The 23,154-nt window shown below is 35.4% G+C and overlaps 1 protein-coding gene across 2 annotated transcripts; it reads right to left on the bottom strand.

The window, feature by feature from the left end:
* Positions 1-451: 451 nt before the first annotated feature.
* Positions 452-10,658, bottom strand: AUG4 (HAUS augmin-like complex subunit). Of its 2 annotated transcripts, none has more exons than XM_047324173.2 (13): positions 10,451-10,658; positions 10,230-10,277; positions 9,506-9,631; positions 8,986-9,318; positions 8,772-8,871; positions 8,602-8,650; positions 7,985-8,078; positions 7,712-7,783; positions 7,579-7,637; positions 6,778-6,846; positions 6,652-6,703; positions 5,469-5,546; positions 452-828 (listed from the first exon to the last, which is right to left on the bottom strand). In XM_047324173.2, exons 1-13 carry the CDS (start codon positions 10,577-10,579, stop codon positions 751-753), a joined length of 1,287 nt encoding a protein of 428 aa, XP_047180129.2. In that variant the 5' UTR covers positions 10,580-10,658; the 3' UTR covers positions 452-750. The 2 variants fall into 2 exon arrangements, with proteins under 2 accessions (XP_047180129.2, XP_047180130.2); XM_047324174.2 differs by having other exon boundaries at positions 8,995-9,318; positions 10,451-10,657.
* Between the last annotated feature and the right edge of the window lie 12,496 nt (positions 10,659-23,154).

The raw sequence follows: 23,154 nt of genomic DNA on the forward strand, positions 1-23,154 counted from the left end.
TAATTGTGCACAATACTATTAAATTTTATCATTAAAATCATCAAATTCTTACTATGTAAAAACATTCTACAATTGTCTTGATCTAACCTCATACAAAAGGCTACAACACGTACGTCAAAATCAATATTTAAGTTACCAAGACCACATAAGACCAACTAATTGCATATATTCTTACACTGATATTCTCTTGCATCGTCCAACTCTTTGAAAAAGAAAATTCTTTGTAATAAGTTTTTAGATAAACTTTGTATTGACTTAAATTCTTTCTAAGAGTGCTTTTCAACTGGACTTGTTTTTAACAACACTTTGCTATTTTGGGATAATAAAAAATTAATTAAAACACAGTTATTTAAAAACGACTACCATATCTTTTTTTATTGGTTTTGATGAATTAATTAATTGTTTTTAAATAAAAACAAAAAATAATGTTCAATTATTTAGAGTCACAGGATCAAGATAAGTCTAAAATAATATTAGTGTTATAATGATGCTAAAAAAACTAAAATGATGGAATACAAGGAGTAAAGACCCCGATGCATCTTAAACTAAGAAACAGCTGGCTTTCCTTTTTCTCCTCTATCATCAGGTAAGGTAATGCAAAGTAGTCTAAATATTTAAACAGGCTCACATATTGAAGATTACACACCTTTATCAATCATTAGGGGCATGATTAATAATGAGTTATGGAAAGGGGCGTCTTAAATATCATTTACATGAAGCTATTCAAAGCAAGATAAGGAGATAAAACCTCTATGCGCTAGGTTTATCTGGCAAACGTTTCAGATCCATTTCAACTTGGTGGATTGTCCATTGCATGTTCTCCAATTTCTGCACAATGTCACCACATATGAAACTTGAAAATAAATAAATATATAAACAGACGAAGTTGGTTGACATATCTATTTGTTTATAAAGATTTGGTAGAAAACGAGAAGCCGTTGACAGAAGCAGTTCAACAAGTCTTTTAAACAAAGTTTGGGGTTCGATTTTCAGTTACAATATTTAGTTACATGTTAGGTATCTGGGTTTGGAACCTAACAAGAACACACTCAGAAGATAGAAAGAACAATGAAAGAACGGGTTTCTGTATTGAAATTACACTGATAGCGCTAATGGAGGCCTAACCCCCCTCTTCTGGCCAAAGTCCAGATTTACAAAATAATACTCAATGTTCCCCCTGACAACATAACAGAGTCTTATTTATACAATTTCTCCACCTTCTATCCTAAACCCATTACCAATTATATCCTCTTACTTATATCCTAACATTACACCCCTATGCAAAACAACGTTGTCCTCAAGGTTGGAATCATGAAGCTTGATCTCCGGGCTCCTCTTCCTCATTGTGTTACCATATGAAAGGCACCCATTGCTTCTGTTTTTAGATTAGGGTTTGATGTGCTCAGTTTGAAACTTTATCTGCTATGATGGTTTGCTTGTGACTTATGCATGATGATGAGTAATGCTTGATGATGCTTGGATATGGATTGATGTTGAGATTGTGCACATTATATGCTGATATACAGGTGGTGGTTCACAAGCTATGTGAACAAATGCATGATGTTGTGATTATGATTATGATGCTAAGCAGGATGTATATGTGGAATGTTGAATGAGCCTATATGTGAGGTTTTGAACTCCAGAATTTGTGATTGAATGTTGTTACATTGAAAGCATAAAAATGACTTTGCCTAGGTTTCTATGACTAAATCACTTGCTTGTATGTATCATATGATCAAGGCCATCTGTTGTTACCCTTTATTAGCCAAATGCATGATTTTAGTCCAATAAAAGAGAGCACAATGTGTTCTATCCTTTGAACCTTTAGCTTTGAACATGATAGAAAACCCTTTTTGAAAAGCTTTACCTTGAGTTGAGTTGAAGATATCTTGTGGTATTGATAGATGTTCAAGTTTGGGGTTGTTGGGTGGTTTAAAAAAGGGAATATGAAAAGCATTGAGCTTTAAGCATGAGAAAAGTAAAAGAAAAAGGAAAAGAGAAGAAAGAAAAAGAAAGGCTCAATGCAAAAGAAAGTTGGGAAGAAGGAAGAATGGTTGTGTTTAGATGATTCACTTAACTCAAGGATTTTGTGATCTAGAAAAACAGATTTTCTTGTTAGTCCAGCCACATTATAAGACATAGAAAAGTCCTTGTGATGATACTTGCTTGTGAATGTGTTTGATTGTGGTTAAATGAAAGGCAAAGTTAATTCATGTGACATTGTGATAGTAGAGTGAAGGAGTGACCTCTTATACACTTGTCTGTTTGAGTGAAACACTTTATCTAGTGAGGAAAGATTCCATGAGCACATGTTTACATCTATGCTTAGTTGATTGATCTTTCATGAGAATAGCATTTGTTGAAAATTATTTGATTATGTGAACACTAAAGCATGTGTGCATCTTGACTAAATTCTTTGTGTTAAGTTGATTTGAGTAATTACTTATCTTGGAAGAAGGAGTTTTGAATGTGGTGAACCATTGTATGGATTGGTGGAAGATTGAGTTACATTTTGTTTGCTTGAGGACAAGCAAAGTTTTAAGTTTGGGGTTGTGATAACAGTTGAAAAACTGTTATTTTTAAACTTAATTTGACCTTAAAGACAACCTTTATGACTTAGAAACTAACTTTTGCTTATGTTTTGGAAATAAGAGAGTTGGATGAGTTTTATGCTTGGTTTTCCTTGTTTTTGCAGGTTTTAAGATGAATTGAATGGAAGAAGTGAAGTAGCCATAAGTTGGAGTCAGAAAAGGAAGAAAAAGTGCATAAAAGAAAAGTCGCAAGTACCGCTCAGCGGTAGAAAAGGAAGAAAAAGTGCATAAAAGAAGAGTCGCAAGTACCGCTCAGCAGAAATTACCGCTAAGCAGCACTCTGAAGTCCCGCAGTCACCGCTAAGCGGCACTCTGAAGTCCCGCAGTCACCGCTAAGCGACACTCTAAAGTCCCGCAGTCACCGCTGAGGGGCAAAACTGCAGCTGAGCGTCAAATAGAAGAATCGCACTTACCGTTGAGCGCAATTTTAATGGGCCTTGGACCACTTTTCTGTAATCTTTAAGAGTCTATATAAGGTTTTAGTCGACCTACGGTTAGTATCTTTTGGCAGAACAAAGCAAAATCACACTTTCTTCACCCCTTGGAGGAGGATTTTGGATGCTCAAGCTCCACTCTTCAAATTCTAGGGTTCTATATTTCATTCTTTCATTATTTTTCATCTAGTTTCACCATGATTATGGTGAACTAAACCTTCATTGTGGTTGGGGAATCAAAGTAATCCTTTGAAACTCTCATGTATTGAATTGGTTCTTTAATCCATATGCTTTCTTTCATTAATTGTTAGGGTTTTTCTTCTATACTCTATGCATGCTTTGTTTAACTCATTCAATTGCATGATCATTGATTTTATTTGTATGGACACATATAGATAAATCTAGATATGAAGAAATTCTCCCAATAGTAATATTGCCTAGACATAGGGATAGGAGGATTGGTTGCCTTTAAGCTTCTGTGCGAATGTAATGCATTAATAATTACTAGGGAGACAAGACATTGTAAACTAGTAATTAGGAGTAGGCTTTCTTCACCAAGACATTGGGTTTAAGGTAAATTAGAAAGTGACATTAACATTAATGAAGAAGATGAATTCTTGAATACATGAGAGTGGATAGGATGAATTGAAAACCCCCAACAACATCATCATTCCATATATTTCAATCACGTTTTGCTTCTTTTGATCCAATTGATCAATACATGCATTCATATTTACTTTTCGGTACTTGCATTTAAACCTACAAGAATTTGTGTTACAAGTCTTATTTAATCAAGAAATCATACAACTATTTAGGCCGTGAGTCTTTTGGGAAACGATACTTGGTCTTACCATTTTATTATTACTTGATACGATTCGGTTACACTTTCCGAGAGTTAACAGTTTGTATTGAATTTTCTCTTTTATTTGAGGGTTGCTTTGCTTTCTTGATGTCCTGCAGAAGTTCCTCACTTCTTTCCTCTCTCCGTTTCAGGCATTCTGAATAAGGCAGATTCCTGTTGTTCCATACTAACACCACACTCTCGGACTGCTCGACAACTCTCGATCGGTCTGGGTTATAGCTATTAGCCTCAGACTGTGTCACCTCACCGCTCGTTCGTCCCCTAGACGACTAATCTTCTATGGCCTCGGACCGCTCGGTAACTCCTGATCGGCCTGGGCTATCGCTCATGGCCTCGGACCACTCGGTCAATGACTGGGTGACAACTTTGACTGTAAGACCGTTCGGGCGTTGACTATAACACTAAGACCATTCGGTTCCGCTTGTCCTCTCACGTTCGGATTCAACGGTTCTCTCCCGTTCAGGACCAGCAGTCCTCTTTCGTGCGAATCTGTCAGTCCTCTCCTGTTCAGATCTGGCCGTCCTCTCCTTTTCGCCTTTCCTTCCACCTTCTTCGTCTTCCTGCCTTCCCCCGGCCGCTGCCAACTCCTCACAAACGGTGCCCCGATTTAGACTGCCAAACCTCCTCGTCAGAGCGTCGATGAACCTCTTCCAAGTCGGATGCCTGTTTTTCTTCCGCCAGAAGTGGAACCAATATCTCGCCAAACCTCCCTCCATGCATCTAGAGACGAGCTTCATCTTCTCCTTCTCCGTCACGCTTTGGAGATCGAAGAATTCCTCTGCCTGTGTGATCCAGCCAGTGGGATTCGCACCTTCAAATGTAGGTAGTTCAACGTGCTTCCTCCAACTGCGTCGAACTTCTCCTCCTTCCTCTTCCGATTTCGCCTCCGAGTTTTCCTATGATCGTCGTTCGCGTCCACCATTGACGGAATCACAACTTCCTTCAGAGCTCCGATGTTGGTTCCTGGTTCGTCGTCTTGAAGCTCGTTGGAACTCCAAATTCGTCGCTCGCATCGCCGCCTTCAATTCCTCCATTGACGACTCCATCGCCGTCATTCTTCCTTCTGGTGCATTTAATTTTCCCTTCATTCTTGTTCGCTATGGTTTCTTCCTCGCTCGCTCTTCTTCCCTCCGACACAGATCCAACAGGTCGGACCAATTTGTTAGGTATATGGGTTTGGAACCTAACAAGAACACACTCAGAAGATAGAAAGAACAATGAAAGAATGGGTTTCTGTATTGCAATTGAGAACGATATACACTGATAGCGCTAATGGAGGCCTAATCCCCCTCTTTTGGCCAAAGTCCAGACTTACAAAATAATACTCAATGCTCCCCTGACAACATACCAGAGTCTTATTTATACAATTTCTCCACCTTCTATCCTAAACCCATTGCCAATTATATCCTCTTACCCTATATCCTAACATTACAACTGAAGGTACTGCTTTACTTTAGAAATGGACAGGCTTGGTGGAAAGGATTAGTTGGATGTCAACCAGAAGCCCCAAATAACTCTTAGTTACAACAACAAATATATTTGGTAGAAATGAGGTAAATATTTGAGCTAAACTGGTATTACCTGCACAATGTCATGGTACTGCCTTGCAATATTATCAAAGTGAGGATCAACACCCTGGTACTCGCGCAGCCGGGTAACCTGGTTTAAAGGTAAGAATATAACTAGCACAGACAGGATGAAATATTGGAGTAGAGGAGGAAAAGACAATCACAATCAGACCAAAAATAAATTGAAAATCTGCTGTGATAAACTTATCTATAAGTACCAATAAGAAAGATAACAAAAATGTAAAATAAATTAAATTTCTCTATTAATTTATAATCAATTTTTATATTTCAACTTTTACAAAAGCTCTCTAATCTCTCTCATTTAATATGATTAAGGTGCATAAGTTGATTTCAAGTTGTAAAAGTTTGATTTATGAAAAAAAGAATATCTAAACAAGGTCTTGATACTAGAAGGAAAACTACTGAGTAGTACAAACCACTAACCGAAACTATGTTATATAACTATTTCACACATGAAACAAAAATTAGATTCGGGGTACTGGTTAAGATACTGACAGTCAACCCTTGGCACGGACTCCACATTTCAAAATTCCAAATTAACAACACTCTACTATAATTTTCTTAGGTTTCTGTAACAAAGAATTCACACTTTTATGATGTAGATGATGGTATTACTTCACAATTTGCTCCTTCAAGTGCATGTTTCAATCTCCTTCAAATGCATGTTTCAATCTCCTTCAAATGCATGTTTCAATTCCCCATTCTCTTATTCTGTTCTGGAGTTGCAACATCCATCAAAATACTTTAATCTCATTCATATTATAATAAGTAACATATATTTCTTGTTCAATTAAAACAGTCACAGCAATGAGGAGACTTGAGAATATTGTATAAAAAATGATAAGGTATTTAAGATTTGAATTTGAACAAATGTGCTATAATTTTCCCGTTAGAAGTTCTCTGATCATCCATATGTGGGGGAACACTAGAAAAGAAAATAACTAGACTGAAAAGGCATCAATACATTATTTTCAATGCATAAGAAATCACAAGATGCTCTCAACACGGATGACATTTTCTGAGCTAATTTGACAAATTTACCTCACTTCATCACATTAACATTTTTTTTTTCTGGTGAACTCAATTCATGGTAAGAAACTACATAGAACTAAAGTCAATACCTGTTAAATTAGGTTAGTTCTAACTAAAATATGCACAAGGACACAGGAACATACCGCTTTGTTATATGCAATAGAAGCTTCTTCAGTTGCCTCAACAAGATATTTCCTAACATTGAAAAACAAAAAATGGTGTATTAACAATAAAGAGTGCTCATAGACTTGTAAAGATTTTATTCATACCTTATCTTATGAAGGGCAGGTATGGATTCCTTAGTGTAAGTTTCAAGCAGGAGAACGTGTTCTAGAACCCTGACAAGAAATTGGTAATATCATAATTATAACATAGCCTGACAAAATTAACATATCGTAGCTAATATCTGGACTTAAATCAGACTACCATTTTGAACAAAAACTTAGTAGACAAATCATGTTTCTCTCTGATTCAGGGTGGAGGTAGAAAAATGTTACAAATATCGTATGAAAATATTAATAAAAAAAAACTAAAGGAACTTAAGAGTTAATAATAGAAATACTATTATCTCAATTTAAAACGAATTAATTTCAAGAATTATGCCTTGAGTTTCAGACTAAACATCCTATCGTTTAGGCTCAACTGCCTCTTATTCTTTTTGCACTTTTTTCCCTTTGTCCTCACTAAAGTATAACCATTGTACATTCAACAAATCTACTGTGATGTATTTTTGCAACCAACCTTCCTGCTAATGTTGTCTAGATGAACCCATCTATCTTACATTGTCTAGATGTTAATATATATATAAAGTTTAATTTCTTTTTTTTAATTACCTTGACCCATAAATAGAAGCAAAGTTTTGCATCTAAGTGGTGTACAAGAAACACCCTCTTTGGAATTTAAAACACGGTCTATTACACAAAAGGAAAAATATTTTTACCAAATGATCTCATACGAAACTTTCTATTATCAATTATTAGAGTTATCATCTCATTTCTAGTTACTTCAAATTTCAGTATATTTCTGGTGAAGAACAATGAAAATACATAGGTATCAGATAAGAAACTAACCTCAATTTAGCACTCATGGTCTCACATCTTTTACAGAGCCAAGTCTTTTGCAAGTCATCCTACAAGTACAGAGGATTAGTCAAGATATGTGTTTAGCAATCAATACAGTGGAATTCATTAAATGAATACTGACGTATTTGTGTTGATGCTCCAACTTCAAATCTTTGACAAGTTTAATAAGCACTGCAAGTATCTGCTCCAAGACCTATTTAAGCATAATGACATTCAGAATCTACATGCCACCATAAACATGTTACCAAAAATGAAATACAACTTATAATGCATAATACACCACACAAGTAAATTCTTTGTCTCTCTGACAGGCACACAGATTTAATATGGAAGTTTCAAAGAATGTCTGCGTCCACAAAAAGATTGTTCTTGTACTAAATGTTTGTGCACATACATTGTAATATTCGGCAAACTTTCTATCTGCAGAATATAGGTCATCACGCAGTGCTGTTTCCTCTCTTTCAATCTCCTCAATCAACAATTTCACCCTGGTAAATTAACGGGAGAAATAAAAGCAAGAAAGTTTAGTTTACAGTCAATTTTCTAGGATGGGACTCACAAGCACCATTTCAAATATTTCCTGTTAGCGTAGCATATACATGCAACAGCAAATGAGATAGATCCTTCACCTAGAATTCAAAATAAAATGACATTTTTTGAAAGAAAAGAAAAAATCTCCATCCTGCTGAGAAAAGAAACCAAAATCAAATAAAACTTTGTTGCTACAATCACTAAAATTAAAGCAAACTCTTATCAGGCTCTTTCATCATTATAATAATCTAAAATTGGATGAATACCGATCTAACCTCATCCAACAACTTTAACATAAATACGAACGTGATTTTGTGGGCCAGTAAATTATAGTTGACTATATGTAATAAAACTCACAAGTCTCATCGTGAGAGTTGAGGCAAGACTAAAACTGGCTAGCCATATAGGCCATAACTTCTCATGTAAGTGAATACGTTGCCAAATAAAGAAAAGAATTAGACTACTCAAATGAACATAAACCTTTCCGGAAGTCGAGAACTTGAACTTTGACTTGCAGAAGATGAAGAATCTGAAACAAGAAATGAGGAAATGAGGAATCAGCCAGCACATAAAATCAAAACGTTAACCAAGGAAAATCAGCAATTCTCAACCACAACTCTGTATGAAAGTAATAAGCAGTTCACAGTTACCATTATCATCCAATAAAAATGCGTCTGATAATTTTTCACATTTCATTTTCAAGCGAGCATCTACCTCCCGTGAAACAGACAAGCGATATTCAGTCATATCCTAAGGATATTGTTAACGTGTCAATAACGAAAAGCATAACACTTAATCACATAAAATAAAAACATAAATCTACCACAGAAAGAGCATTCTCAGCTGACTTTCACATGCAATTACATAGTATACCACAGATAACGGTGTTTTCTGGCGCTGAGTTTGCCACAAATAAGCAGGCGTAATTCCCAAAAACCGATTTGGAACACCACCAACACCAGGCTCCACTGGATCCGAAGCAACAAGAGCAGAATTAGTCCCACTAACAGAGCTGTTTGGAGTGTTATAATTAGAAGAGTTGGCCCCACTAACAGTACTGTCAAGGGAGCTTCGAGATACTACACTTAGCTTTTCAATGTCCTCATCATGAACTTCCCCATCTTTGGAGATAAGAGGTAGTCTCAATCGTTGAGCTGCTTCAGCAACAACCATTTGATGCTCTAGAGTCTGATAAACCTGACAACATATATACATCTAAACTTTGTTTAAATCAATAAAGACCAATGTGCCAAAAAATTAAAAACATATAAACAAAAAATGCCAAGACTCAATGTATCCAAGACCAAAAATCAACAACATTCTCACAGAGGCCATGTATTTGTTCATAAATCAAACTAACTTTTCAGAAACAACAATTCAAAACCTGAGGAGTGTTCCTCAACCCCAGCTGTGGATAAAGGTTGCCGGTATCTCTAATTCCGCCAAGGTTAGATACAGAAATGGCTTGCTGATACTCTTCCACCATTGCAATTGCCTCAGAATATATCGCCTGCGCAACCAGATCCCCATATGAGAAATACAAAGCACAAATTTCTTAAAAGTATTAGTAAGGAGAGCATGATTTTCAGTCCTTCAAAGAGTGTGAAGACCAAGGAAAAAATTGGAAGTTGATAGGAAGTATCTTATGGCAAATAATATTTTTGAAGTTTTGGTCTTTAACCAAACTGAATAACATCATGTCATACAAACAAGTAGCAAATATCACCAACCGTGATAAATAAAATTGTTATTGTTGTTGCAAGAAAACAATCACACTACACTTAACCAACACGATCCAGTGATACCGAAAACTGCAATCTTACCCCCAAAATATCACAATTCTTAGTTCAAATATACATACCATTTTAGCAAATCTCTATTTTAAACTTATATGCAGTATGGCGTTTACAATGTTATACAATCAGAACTGAAATTTCATCTTAGTAGTCCGAGTAATCTTTTAAACAAGCCATATTCCACTGATTACCGAAGTACAATCCTAATTCTGATTAAATAACAACACAAGCAGGACCTAAAAAGTATTGTATATAAGTTTTATCCTTTCAACAAACACATACTATTCACTCATTATATAAATAAAGCTTTACCATGGCTTCCAGGTAACGCAGTCTTTCCCTGCACATTTCCTCTCTGGCCTGCAAAATAACAAAAAGATTAATACCAACTAAATTTTATTCAACTTCTGGGAAATTTGACAAAAACGGGTAAAAAAGTACAAATTTTGAAAAGAAGAATGGAGGAGCCATATGGCAACTGTAGTGGGACATTTCACAAACACAGAGAGATCAGAATGGGGTGAGAGAGATACGAGTTGGAGATCGTTGAAGAGAGGCTTGGAGATGAGAGATCCATCGGGAGCGAAGCAGTGGCGCTCCAGCTGATCAACCACCTGCGCCACGTCGGCAGGGAGGTTCTGGCCGTGCAAGCCCTTCACCATCTACCAATACGGTGTCGTTTTCAGTCAGTTGTGTTTGATACCTTCCGCTAGAAGAAGCGCCAAGTTTGTTGAATTTCAAGGTCACAATTCTCAAAACCGACCAATTTAAGATATTTAAAATTATAGAAATAATATGTTATCTCTTTTAATTATTTTCTAATAATAATAATTTTACAATAATAATAATAACAAAGTACCACTAAAGAATTAAATTGAAATTAACATTAATCCATTCAGAACTTCTCAACTCTATATATATGACGTTCCAATTCTGGAAGTCATGAAAAATGTGTAACAATTTAAAATTTTCACAACCATAATTAATTCCTTAAATAAATTGAATCCAATTAATTATTATGATTCTATTATTTATATTACACAATTACTGTTAAAATGGGTTGTAACTCGCGAGTCAATCCGGCTTACCACGGATTTGAGCTCGGGTTGAGTTTGAAAAAAATGTAATTTTTTTATGCAGGCTAGTTTTCAACCTGACTTACTTAGAACCCGTCTCACCAGGTTAACTCACCAATCCACATAATTTAATTTAATTATTTATTATTTTGTATTTCAATATTAATAGTTAACATTTTTTTTATTATATGATAGATAGTGATAAAGAAGAAAAGAGAGAAAAATATTATAGATTTATCTATTTAAGATTCTAATATTATAAATGGACAAGTGAGACAAAAATTAACAATATTAAAAACTTATTTGTTTGCCTTTTGTACATGTTTTTGAATTACGCTTTGATTGTATGATATTTTTTTTTATTTTGAATTGTCTGTGGAGTCTAACATTGTTTTACAGAGATATTTATTTAGATTTTAAATAAAAAAAATTATTTTTTTTTATTTTAAAAAAAAACTTATAATTAAGTGAGTCAGTGAGTCAACCCGTTTAACCCACCAACCCGTGGTAGGCCGAGTCGGGTTCGAATTTTTTCAGCTCGCTAATAAGCTAGGTTGGATTGTGTAAGACCCATGAAAAAAAAAAGAAAATATTTATAGTAGTAAATTTTAGTATTTTATTAGTAATAATAATTTTAATGGATAGAAAAATGTAAATTTTGGATATAAAATTATAGTAATTTTAGAAGGAGAGGTTCAAATTTTTGGTAACTTATTTAGTAAATTTTTTAAATTGAATAGTAAAAAGTAAATAGTAAATAGTAAAAAAAGTAAATAGTAAATAGTAAAAAGTAAATAGTAAAAATAAATTTTCAGCATTAAGATTCCTTAGCATGGAAGAAAGTAGTAGGTAGAAATTAGGATCAGATTTGGTGAGAAAATGATTGAAATATTATTTTTAAATAATATTAAAATAATAAATAATATTAAAATATTAATGAATAGTAAATTTTTTTACCTATAAATAGCCATAGGAGGGAAGGTTATTTTGCACCAAGAAAAGAGGAATCAAGTGAGAGCTTGAGAAATAGAGAAGAAAGAGTTAGGGAGAAATTTATAGTTGTAAGAAGAGTAGAGGTTCTGAAGGGTTTCAGGGAAACAAATTCGGAGCAGGAGATTAAGTCTGGAATAGAGGTAAGGGGAGCTAATCTTTTTTCTTGTATATGATTTTTTATCCATGTTATGATAATGAATATGAGTTATGAGTATGTTAAAATTTTGGTAATGGTAGTTATCTATTCACTTACATAAATTTAGTTTTCATGATTATAATTTTCTTATTTTCGAGTTAGTATGGTAAAACTTTTCTTTTAATTATTTTGACCGTTGGATTTAGCTAAAATTTTAATATATGAATCCTAAAACCTATTTCTTCACTTTGACCGTTGGGATTTGTAATTAGAAGTCTGTACTTAGAGAAATAAATCCTGCATGTTTGAGTAAATTAATTACCCCTGTAGATCTATTACTGAGTCATCTCGGTAAAATATATATTACGACTTATTTGACCGTTAGATCAACTTGAAAATTTTATATATGATTCCTAAGATATATTAATACACTTTGACCGATCGGATTATAAATTAAAAGTCTATGTTTGGAGAAAATAATTTTTAAGTTTTGAAAAATCTGATGAACACTATATTTCTGTTCTTAAGTTATTATGGTAAAAATTTCATATATATTTTATTTACCGTTAGATTGAGCCCAAAATTTAGTATGTAATTCATAAGACATATTAAGTCATTTTGACCGTTCAGATTTGTAATTAAATGTCTGTGCTTAGGGAAATTAGTTTCGCATTTTGAGTATAATTGAAAACCACTTAAAATTCTGCACTTGAGTTACCTCGGTAAAACCTCAATATCTATCTAGTTAACCGTTGGATCAACCTGAAATTTTAATATGTAGTTTATAACAAATAGTGCATTATTGTGACCATTCAGATTTGAAATCGGAGTTACAGATTTAGAGATATTAATTTCGTATCTTCTCAGGGATCTTAATATTGCTTAATTCCTATTTTTTTGATATCTATATTAAATTTCGGTGTTAATATTATATGCTGTTGTTTTAAATCTGTAAATAAGAAATTTGTTAAAAACTAGTTGAGGAACGCTTTGGCTAAGGAAAGATTTGGTACTTAAGTTGTCCATTGTGACGCACCTCTCTTTCCTGGAAGTCTACTCGACAAGTTTTTAACTTAAATCCTATTGAACAGATTATGTACTGTTAATTTATTTTGTGATATATTCAGTTTGTATGATTTCTAAAATGATTGAATTTTATTGCATTTGAATTATGCATCTGAACATGGTTGTGAACTATAATGATGTATGTGAGTATGAATTGGACATCTCAGGGAGAGATGACTATGTGATGTTGTGGTTGTTGAGTATAACTGTAGTGAACCTAGGATCGGTCTGTCTATCCCTACACTCAAAGCATTGTTCATGCTCACATAGAGAAGAACAGTGTCAGTGGTGAGAGTAGAGGGAGGTCCTCGTCTATAGCCTTTGATGGCAGAGATAGGCAGGTTGGGGATTTACCTTGCTAGTGTTGGAGAAAGACCAACAGACTATGCGAGTGCAAAGACGACTGTTGGTTCGACAGTTATACAAATCCGGATGAGTCATATGTGTGGATTTACCTTGCATAGTGTTGGGAAGTGCCAGCAGAACTATGCGAGTGTAAAGATGTGTGAGTCGTGGTTCAATGAGCATGCTATAATTGTTCTTTTATATAAATCTATGTATGACACCATGAGTTAACTGTGATATTGATATAACATGTTTTTTTTTATATATCTAGCTCACCCTTGCATTGTTTGTGTTGTGTGCTGTTTGGGTATGTTTCTCTGGCGATGATCATCCACTTGGATGGGAGCAGACGTTGTTGAGGGAATCCCTTTGGAGTAAGAGCTGGAGGATACTAAGGTTGCAGAGTAGTCTTCTTAGGAGTTTCCCATCTGAACACATGTAGTGTTCGAATCTATAAACTGTTGAAGTTTAAATTTCAGTTCCTTTTATTTCTGGATGACTGTAATTTCACATTTAATTACACGTCATGATCCGACTGTTCTCTTTATTGGAATGTTGACGTCTTTATTATGTAATAATTGTTATTATATAATAGGGATGTTACAGATTGACTCACTAAGTGACCAACCCGTGGTGGGTCGGACCGGATCGAGTCGGGTTACCCGTTTTGATCGCTCTTTTACATTGTTTACAAATACATTAATATCTAAAACTTCTAATGTCCTTAACCAATTCAATACAAAAATAAAATTGATATAATTCTTTAATTCTTTGTATAAAACAAATAAAACTCTTAGTGAAATTTCTCATTTGTAAATCCCTCTTCTCATTAAACATTGCTCTGCATTTCTATTTGTGCTTCCGTATACTATCATTACACAAGCACACACAAACAAAACTATAGATGAACTAGAGTTATTCAAAACAACAATGAACATACACAAATACGGTTTCCTCATCACACAAAACATACTCACATAAAAAACCCAATTGTAAAATACCACACAACATAAAATATCATAACCACGTTGTTTGCATACTCATAGTGTAATCATTACAATTATAACACTAGCCACTTTAACATACTAGTCAGAGTTCACATGAATCGAAACCATCTATAAATATCGACAAAATCAATAATCATGGCAATGAATGAGTTAAACAAAACAAGCATTAAGCAAAGAGGAAAATCCCTAACTAAAGATGAAAGAAAGCATGTATCTTAATATAAGATGTTGAAACAAATTCCATATATGAGAGTTTCACAAGACTACATTAATTCACCAACAACAATACAAGGTTTAGTTCACCATATTCATGGTGAAACTAGATGAACAATAATAAAAGAATGAAAGAGATAGAAAAACCCTAAAAAGAGAATAGGAGAGCCGTCACCATCTCCCAATCTACCCCTAAGGGGTGAAAAATGTGTTTCTGCTTCCTCCCAACCAAAGATACAAACCCTAGGACGTCCTAAAGCTTATATACTATTCTAAAAATACAGAAAATTAGGCCCAAGCCCATAAAAACAAAAGAAAACCAGTCCAAGCCCACTTAAAATGGCGCTCAGCGGTATTTTACCGCTGAGCGGTAATAGCGCATGATCCATTTTGCCCCTAGCTGCTGTTTTTGCCCCTCAGCGGTGATTTTGGCACCCGAAAAGTGCCGCTCAACGCCAAATTTTCGGTCAGCGCCACTCGATCACATTTTTTTCTGCATTCTGGTTGACTTTTCAGCATTATGGTTGATTGGTTGACTTTTTTGGTTGACTAGTTGACGTTTCTAGTTGACTAGTTGACTTTTTTGGTTTGTGGTTTACTTTTCAGCACTCCAATCATTCGGTACTTCAATTCTTCTTTCAAATCATTCAATTAGCCTACAAAATAAAGGGAATCTTGCCCAAAACCATTAAATTCACTTTTAACTCTCGTATTCACAAAACTAAAGCAAAAATATGAGTTCAAGCTAGTTTCTAAGTCTTAAAGGTTGCTTTTGGTATCAATTTTAAGCATAAAAATAACGGTTTTTCAACCGTTATCAATGCCTCCTATTATACCCAGTACATCATGCTAAATGACGTAGGAATCCCTATGCCAGCACCACAACCTCTCAGGTCTTATAGGAGAGCACCACAACAGGCCCAATAGGATCAGCCTCATGATGTTGCGCCTTTCCAGATGAGAGACATGTATGTTCTCTAATGGAGTCCATAATGGAGGCTTTGTACAGAGGAGAACAAGTTTTACTAATGACCCTAACTTTTGCCTTTCTTGAGAGGTAGTTCATGTCTTAGGAGGACTTCATGGCTCATGTTGCATGGCCTATAGATCCAGCTCAGGCTTGTGGAGGAGTTGGAGCATCTGGAGCGGCTCTGATAACAGTTGAAAAACTATTATTTTCATGCTTAAAATTGACACAAAAAGCAACCTTTACACTTAGAAACTAGCTTGAAATCATGCATTTATCCATATTTTCATAAATAAGAGAGCTGGACAGGTTTATGCTTGATTTCAGTGTTTTTGTGCAGGTTTTAAGGTGAATTTAGTGAAAGAAGTGAAGAAGGAGAGAGATGGAATCAAAAAAGTCAACCAAAAACCAGAAAAGTCAACCAGTCAACTAGAAAAGTCAACCAGTCAACCAAAAAGTCAACCAGTCAACCAGAATACGAAAAAAGTCAACCAGACGAGTTTTGGGCCAGTTTTATGCGATTTTATGATCTGTTTGGGCCTAGACCCGTTTTCTATTATTTTTATGTCCTATTTAAAGACCTAGATGTCTTAGGGTTGGTATCTTTGGCAGAAACAAAGCAAACACTCTCTCTTCCACCCCTTTGAAGGAGGATCTTGGATGCTCAGGCTACCTCTTCACCTTTCTAGGGTTTTATCTTTCATTCTTTCATTATTGTTCATCTAGGTTCACCATGAATATGGTGAACTAAACCTTGTATGTTTGTTGGGGAATCAATGTAATCTTTTGAAGCTCTCATATATGGAATTTGTGCTTGCATCTTAATCTAAGATTTATGCTTTCCTTCATCATTAGTTAGGGTTTTTCCTCTTTGCCTAATGCTTGCTTTGTTTAACTCATTCAATGCATGATTATTGATTTTGTCGATACGGGAACGTACGGGAAAGTCTAGATCCGGGGAATTATTCCCAATATTATATTGGTTGTCGTTAAGCTCCTGTGCTAAGAGAACTAATTATTAGGAATGCTAGGAATCGTATGAACTCGTAATTAGGGATAGACCTTCTTGACAAGGTAATTTAGAGAGTGACATTAACAATGATGATTTGAATGTTGAATTCCTAAAATATATGAGAGTGGATAAGATGAAATTGACCCCCAACAACATATTCATATATATATTTCATTGAAAGTGCTTGTCTTTTGCTTTTGCCATTGATCAAAATCTCATGCATACATGTTTATTTTCTGTTTTGCATATTAAACTTCAAATATTTTGTTCTTAAGTCTTAGCGAACCACACAACTAAACTAGGCCGTGAGTCCTTTGGGAGAACGATACTTGGTCTTACCGAGTTTATTACTTGAAACGATTCGGTCATACTTGCCGATTGTTCAACAAGTTTGTGACATCATATTTTGGTGATCATAAATTTGTGCATCAAGTTTTTGGCGCCGTTGTCAGGGACTCGTGGTTTAACTGGTTAATTTGTGTGATTATTGATTATCTTTGACTTTAATTTTGAATTTTTGTTTTTATTTTTTCGGTTTTTATTTGATTTGGTTTTATTTTATTTGATTTTATTTTATTTGATTTGATTTTATTTTATTTTATTTTATCTTATTTGATTTGATTTGATTTTATTTTATCTTATTTGATTTGATTTTATTTTATTTTATTTGATTAGATTAGATTTTATTTGATTTGATTAGATTAGATTTGATTTGATTTGATTTGATTTGATTAGATTAGATTTTATTTTATATTATTTTATCTTATCCTCTGAATCTTTTATCTTCTGAATCTATATCTTCTCCTATATCTTTTTGTGCTAACAAATCTTTTCTAGGGTTTTGTTTTCTTGTGCATGCAGGAAGCAATTAGAACAAGGAGCAAGAAAACAACAGAACCTCTGCTTGAAGGTCTAGACGAGAGTAGACGGAGGAGAAGAATCCGAACATCTAGAGAACTTTTCCCTTCTCCAAAAACTCTCTTACAATCATCACCACAAGGTTCTGTTCATAGCACAGAAAATATGGAGAACAACAATGTTAGAAGAACTCTTGCTGACTACACCAATATAGCTGGACCTCAGCACTTTAACAGTATAGCTAGACCTAGAGTCAATGCAGCTAATATGGAGGTCAAACCAGCACTGATTCAACTGGTGAAAAGCAACCAATTTAATGGGTTATCTCATGAAAGCCCATATGAGCACCTCACTACCTTCAATGAGATTTGCAACACAGTCAAAATTAATGGGGTGCTAGACGAAGCTATCAAACTTAGCTTGTTTCCTTTCTCATTGGGAGGCAATGCTAAGCTTTGGTTGAATTCTTTCCCAGAAGAAAGTTTCACAGAGTGGGAAGCAGTGGTCACAAAATTTTTAAACAAGTACTTCCCACAATCTAAGGTGACAAAAGGCAAGCAAGAGATTTCTTCATTTAAGCAGGGTATGGAAGAATCACTGGGGCATGCATGGGACAAATACAAAAGCTTGCTAAGAAAAACACCCACGCATGGCTTTGAAGATCAGGAAGTAGTCTTAACTTTCCTTGGAGGGCTTGGTTCACAAACCAAGATGATGCTGGACGCCTCAGCAGGAGGCAATATTAAATGGAAAACTCCAAAGGAAGCAACAGAGATTATAGAAAACATGGATACTAGTGATAATGAGCTGCACAATGAGAGAGAAGCTCCTATGCAAAAAGGAGTCCTCCAATTACAGACACATGATGTCCTGCTAGCTCAAAACAAAATTCTAACTCAACAGCTGGAGAATCTGACCAAAAATCTTGCACAATTACCCAAAGAGTTGAAAACTGCTGCACAGGTACAAACCCAGTTGTGCGAATTGTGTGGAGGCGACCATATCAATGGTCAATGTGCCTTTCTAGTTGAAGCCGTAGACGATGTAAACTACATGACCAATCAGTATCGTCAAGGGAGCTACAATCAGGGGTGGAAACCACACCCAAGTATTGGTCAAGGGCAAACTGGGCAAGTTGGGCAATATAATAAGCAGCAGCAGCAACCCACCTTATGGCAACAGTTATCTATGCTTAATGAAAGGTCCATGAGGATGGAGGAAACTCTCAACAATTTCATACAGAAAACTGAGTCTACCCAAAAGAGCACTGAAGCTGCTATCAAAAATTTGGAGATTCAGATGGGGCAGATCACCAAACAGGTGGAAGAAAGGCCAAATAGAAATTTTGGGGCTAATACTGAGGTTAACCTCAGAGAAGAGTGCAAGGTGGTAGAGAGTGTTGATGATGAGAAAGTTGAGTTAGATACAGAAGAGAGAAGAGAAATAGAAAGCAAAAGCACTTTTCCTTTTCCAATCCATTAAGGGAAACAACTAGACTTCACAGAATTATTCAAAATGGTGGATAATGATGCACCTTGGGAACAGATTCTACAACAGATTACGGTTTACACTAAATCTAATGAAGAAATCTCTACAAAGAAAAGACGTAGAGATGATGAGGCAAAGGAGTGTATAACTGTTAAAAAAGAGTCATTCCCTCCTAAAGCAACAGATCCAGGCAGTTTTTCTATCCCTTGTACCATAGGGAAGAAAAAGGTGAAGAAAGCTCTCCTAGATTTAGGTTCAAGTGTTAACTTGATACCTTACTCTTTACTGGAGCAAATCGGCAATGTTAATGTGAAACCTGTAAAGGTTAATCTAGTAATGGCCGATGGATCTTCAAAGGAGCCATGTGGGATTGCAGAGGACATTATAGTTTGTGTTGGCAAACTTCAGATCTTGGCAGACTTTGTGGTGATGAAGATGGAGACAGAGAAGATACCTATCATACTTGGAAGACCGTTTATGAAAACGGCCAGAGCTATCATTGATGTAAATGAAGGTATAGTGGTGCTCCAGGACAGGGAGGAGAGAGTGGTTATAGACGTCTTTAAAGATGAGACGCAAACACTGGAGGAAGAAGCTAGTTATAAAGCTGCATTTCAAGATGCACCCATGACTAGCCGTAAAGATGAAAATCTCAAGGTTGCAGGTAACCATTATTTGTTGTTTCAGGTACACAAGGAAGAAAAGATTGGAAGAGGAGGAGAAATTCCTGTTGACTGCGAGAAAAGAAGACTCCAACTTGGCACACTTGTAAGAATCAAGAACAAGTTGTGGGTTGTGAAGGGCTTTAAAGAGAAGGAGATGATAGAGATAGAGTCTCCACATTCTAGAAGGACCAAAACAGTTCACAGGAAACATCTGAGGAGTTGGTGGAATGACAACATCAACTATAAAGAAGGAACTTGAGCTTTACTGGGTCAAGCTAATGACGTTAAAAGAGCCCTTGTTGGGAGGCAACCCAGTGATTTAAAAAAAAAACTTTTAATTTTATTTTGGTTTGTAATTTTTAATCTGTTGAACATGATTTTGTGAATATTTTGCTGAACATAGCATCTACTGATGGATGTTAGGTGGTTAAGTATCTACTGAAGGATACTAAGTGTGTAACACCTACTGATGGGTGTTGATGAGAAAATTTTGCATCTACTGATGGGTGTTGGTAAGTTTTAAACACCTACTAATGGGTGTTGGTGGACTTTGGGTCAGGCTCGTGATGTTAAACAAGCGCTACCTGGGAGGCAACCCAGTTGATTGATTGTTTTTGTTTGTTTCATTTTAGTTGCATAATAGGGTTTGCATAAGTATTTTAAGCATTGAATTGCAGGGAACCAGTGAGGGGCATGTCTAGGAGGCACGTAGCATAAGAAAAGAAGGAGAAGAGCACATCACGAAAGTGCCGCTGAGCGGCAAATTACCGCTGAGCGGTACTATCGCAGAGTGGGCTTTGGTTACCCTTTAGCGGAACCCGAGCCCATTAAGGTATTTTTATACCCTAAGCTGCGCAAATGCTTTTATTTTCAGGCTCTTCTCTGCACACACACTCCTACATACCTTTTCAAAGGTTCTCTACAACTTTTCCCTCATCCCTCTTTAGAAAATCTCCCTTCCACTCACTTGCTCACTAGTTTTCCATCTAAGTTTGGGGTTGGGAGAGAGCATCATTGAAGGGGCTGATTTCTTCATTATGGTTTACTAATGCTTAACAATGTATCTTTTGGTTTTGTGAATTATGTTTGATGCAGGGATGGCCTCTTCATCGGGCAAAAAGAATCAAGACTAGAAGATCCAAGAAGAGGAAGATACAGAGGACAGCTCAGATTGATGAGGAGCTGAGATAGTATTTACGGATGAATGCTATCATATGCTTATGTTTTTGTTGGTTTAAGTTTTCTAAACTTATTTATTTTTTGTTTTAGATTAGGGTTTGATGTACTCTATTGGAAACATGGTTTGTTATGATGGTTTGCTATTAACTGTGATTGTTTGATAAGTAATGCTTGAATGATGCTTATTGATTGATTGATGTTGAGATGATCTGCACATTAAAATGCTTAGGTGATTTACAAGCTTTGTGAACAAATGCAGGATATCATGATTGTGATTGTGAAATTAAGCAGGATGTGTATGTCAAATGTGAATGAGCTTATATGTGAGGTTTTGAGCTCCAGAGTTTTTGGTATGATTGAATGCTATTACTTTGAAAGCATGAATGACTTTGCCCAGGTTTTCTATGATTGAATCAATTGCTTGTTTTGCATCATGTGATCAAGGTCGTTTGTTGGAACCCTTTTTATTGGCCAAATTCATAAAGTTAGCCCACTAAAAGAGAACACTTTGTGTTCTATCCTTTGAACCCTTAGCCTTGAACATACACTGAAAACCCTTGATTGAAAACTTTACCTTGAGTTAAGTAGAAGATCTTGTGTGGTATTGTTAAATGTTCAAGTTTGGGGTTGTTGGGAAAACATGAAAAAGGAAAAGCATTGAGCTAAGAGCTAAAAAGTAAGAATATGCAAAGAAAAAAAAGAAAAAGAAAAGAAAAGAAAAAGAAGCAAAGCTCAATGCAAATGCAAAGGCAAGTTGGGAAGAATAAGAATAATTGTGTTGTTATGATTCTCTTAACTCAAGGATTTTGTGATCCAGAAAAACCAATTTTCTTGTTAGCCCAGCCACATTATAAGCCATTGAAAAGTCCTTGTGATGATGCATGCTTGTGAATGTTTTTTATTGTGGTAAAATGAAAGGCAACGTTGATTCATGTAACATTGTGATAGTGGAGTGAATGAGTGAAACACTTTACCTAGTGAGGAAATATTCCATAAGCACATGAACATCAATGCTTAATTGATTGATCATTCATGAAAAATAGCATTTGTTGGAATTTAAATGACTTTGTGAACACTAAAGCATGTGCACATCTTGATTGAACTCTTGGTCATAAGTTTGAGTGAAGTTGTTACTTATCTTGAAAAAGAGGATTTTTGAATGAGTGAACCATCATATGAATTGGTTGAAGATTGAGTTACATCTTGTTTGCTTGAGGACAAGCAAAGTTCTAAGTTTGGGGTTGTGATAACAGTTGAAAAACTGTTATTTTCATGCTTAAAATTGACACAAAAAGCAACCTTTACACTTAGAAAATAGCTTGAAATCATGCTTTTATCCATATTTTCATAAATAAGAGAGCTGGACAGGTTTATGCTTGATTTCAGTGTTTTTGTGCAGGTTTTAAGGTGAATTTAGTGAAGGAAGTGAAGAAGGAGAGAGATGGAATCAGAAAAGTCAACCAAAAACCAGAAAAGTCAACCAGTCAACCAGAAAAGTCAACCAGTCAACCAAAAAGTCAACCAGTCAACCAGAATACGAAAAAAGTCAACCAGACGAGTTTTGGGCCAGTTTTATGCGATTTTATGATCTGTTTGGGCCTAGACCCGTTTTCTATTATTTTTATGTCCTATTTAAAGACCTAGATGTCTTAGGGTTGATATCTTTGGCAGAAACAAAGCAAACATTCTCTCTTCCACCCCTTTGAAGGAGGATCTTGGATGCTCAGGCTACCTCTTCACCTTTCTAGGGTTTTATCTTTCATTCTTTCATTATTGTTCATCTAGGTTCACCATGAATATGGTGAACTAAACCTTGTATGTTTGTTGGGGAATCAATGTAATCTTTTGAAGCTCTCATATATGGAATTTGTGCTTGCATCTTAATCTAAGATTTATGCTTTCCTTCATCATTAGTTAGGGTTTTTCCTCTTTGCCTAATGCTTGCTTTGTTTAACTCATTCAATGCATGATTATTGATTTTATCGATACGGGAACGTACGGGGAAGTCTAGATCTGGGGAATTACTCCCAATATTATATTGGTTGTCGTTAAGCTCCTGTGCTAAGAGAACTAATTATTAGGAATGCTAGGAATCGTATGAACTCGTTATTAGGGATAGGCCTTCTTGACAAGGTAATTTAGAGAGTGGCATTAACAATGATGATTTGAATGTTGAATTCCTAAAATATATGAGAGTGGATAAGATGAAATTGACCCCCAACAACATATTCAT

Source organism: Vigna umbellata, chromosome 5 (assembly GCF_029865625.1).
Source record: "Vigna umbellata cultivar VRB3 chromosome 5, Vumbellata_1.0, whole genome shotgun sequence".
In the NCBI taxonomy this organism is placed as follows: Eukaryota; Viridiplantae; Streptophyta; class Magnoliopsida; order Fabales; family Fabaceae; genus Vigna; species Vigna umbellata.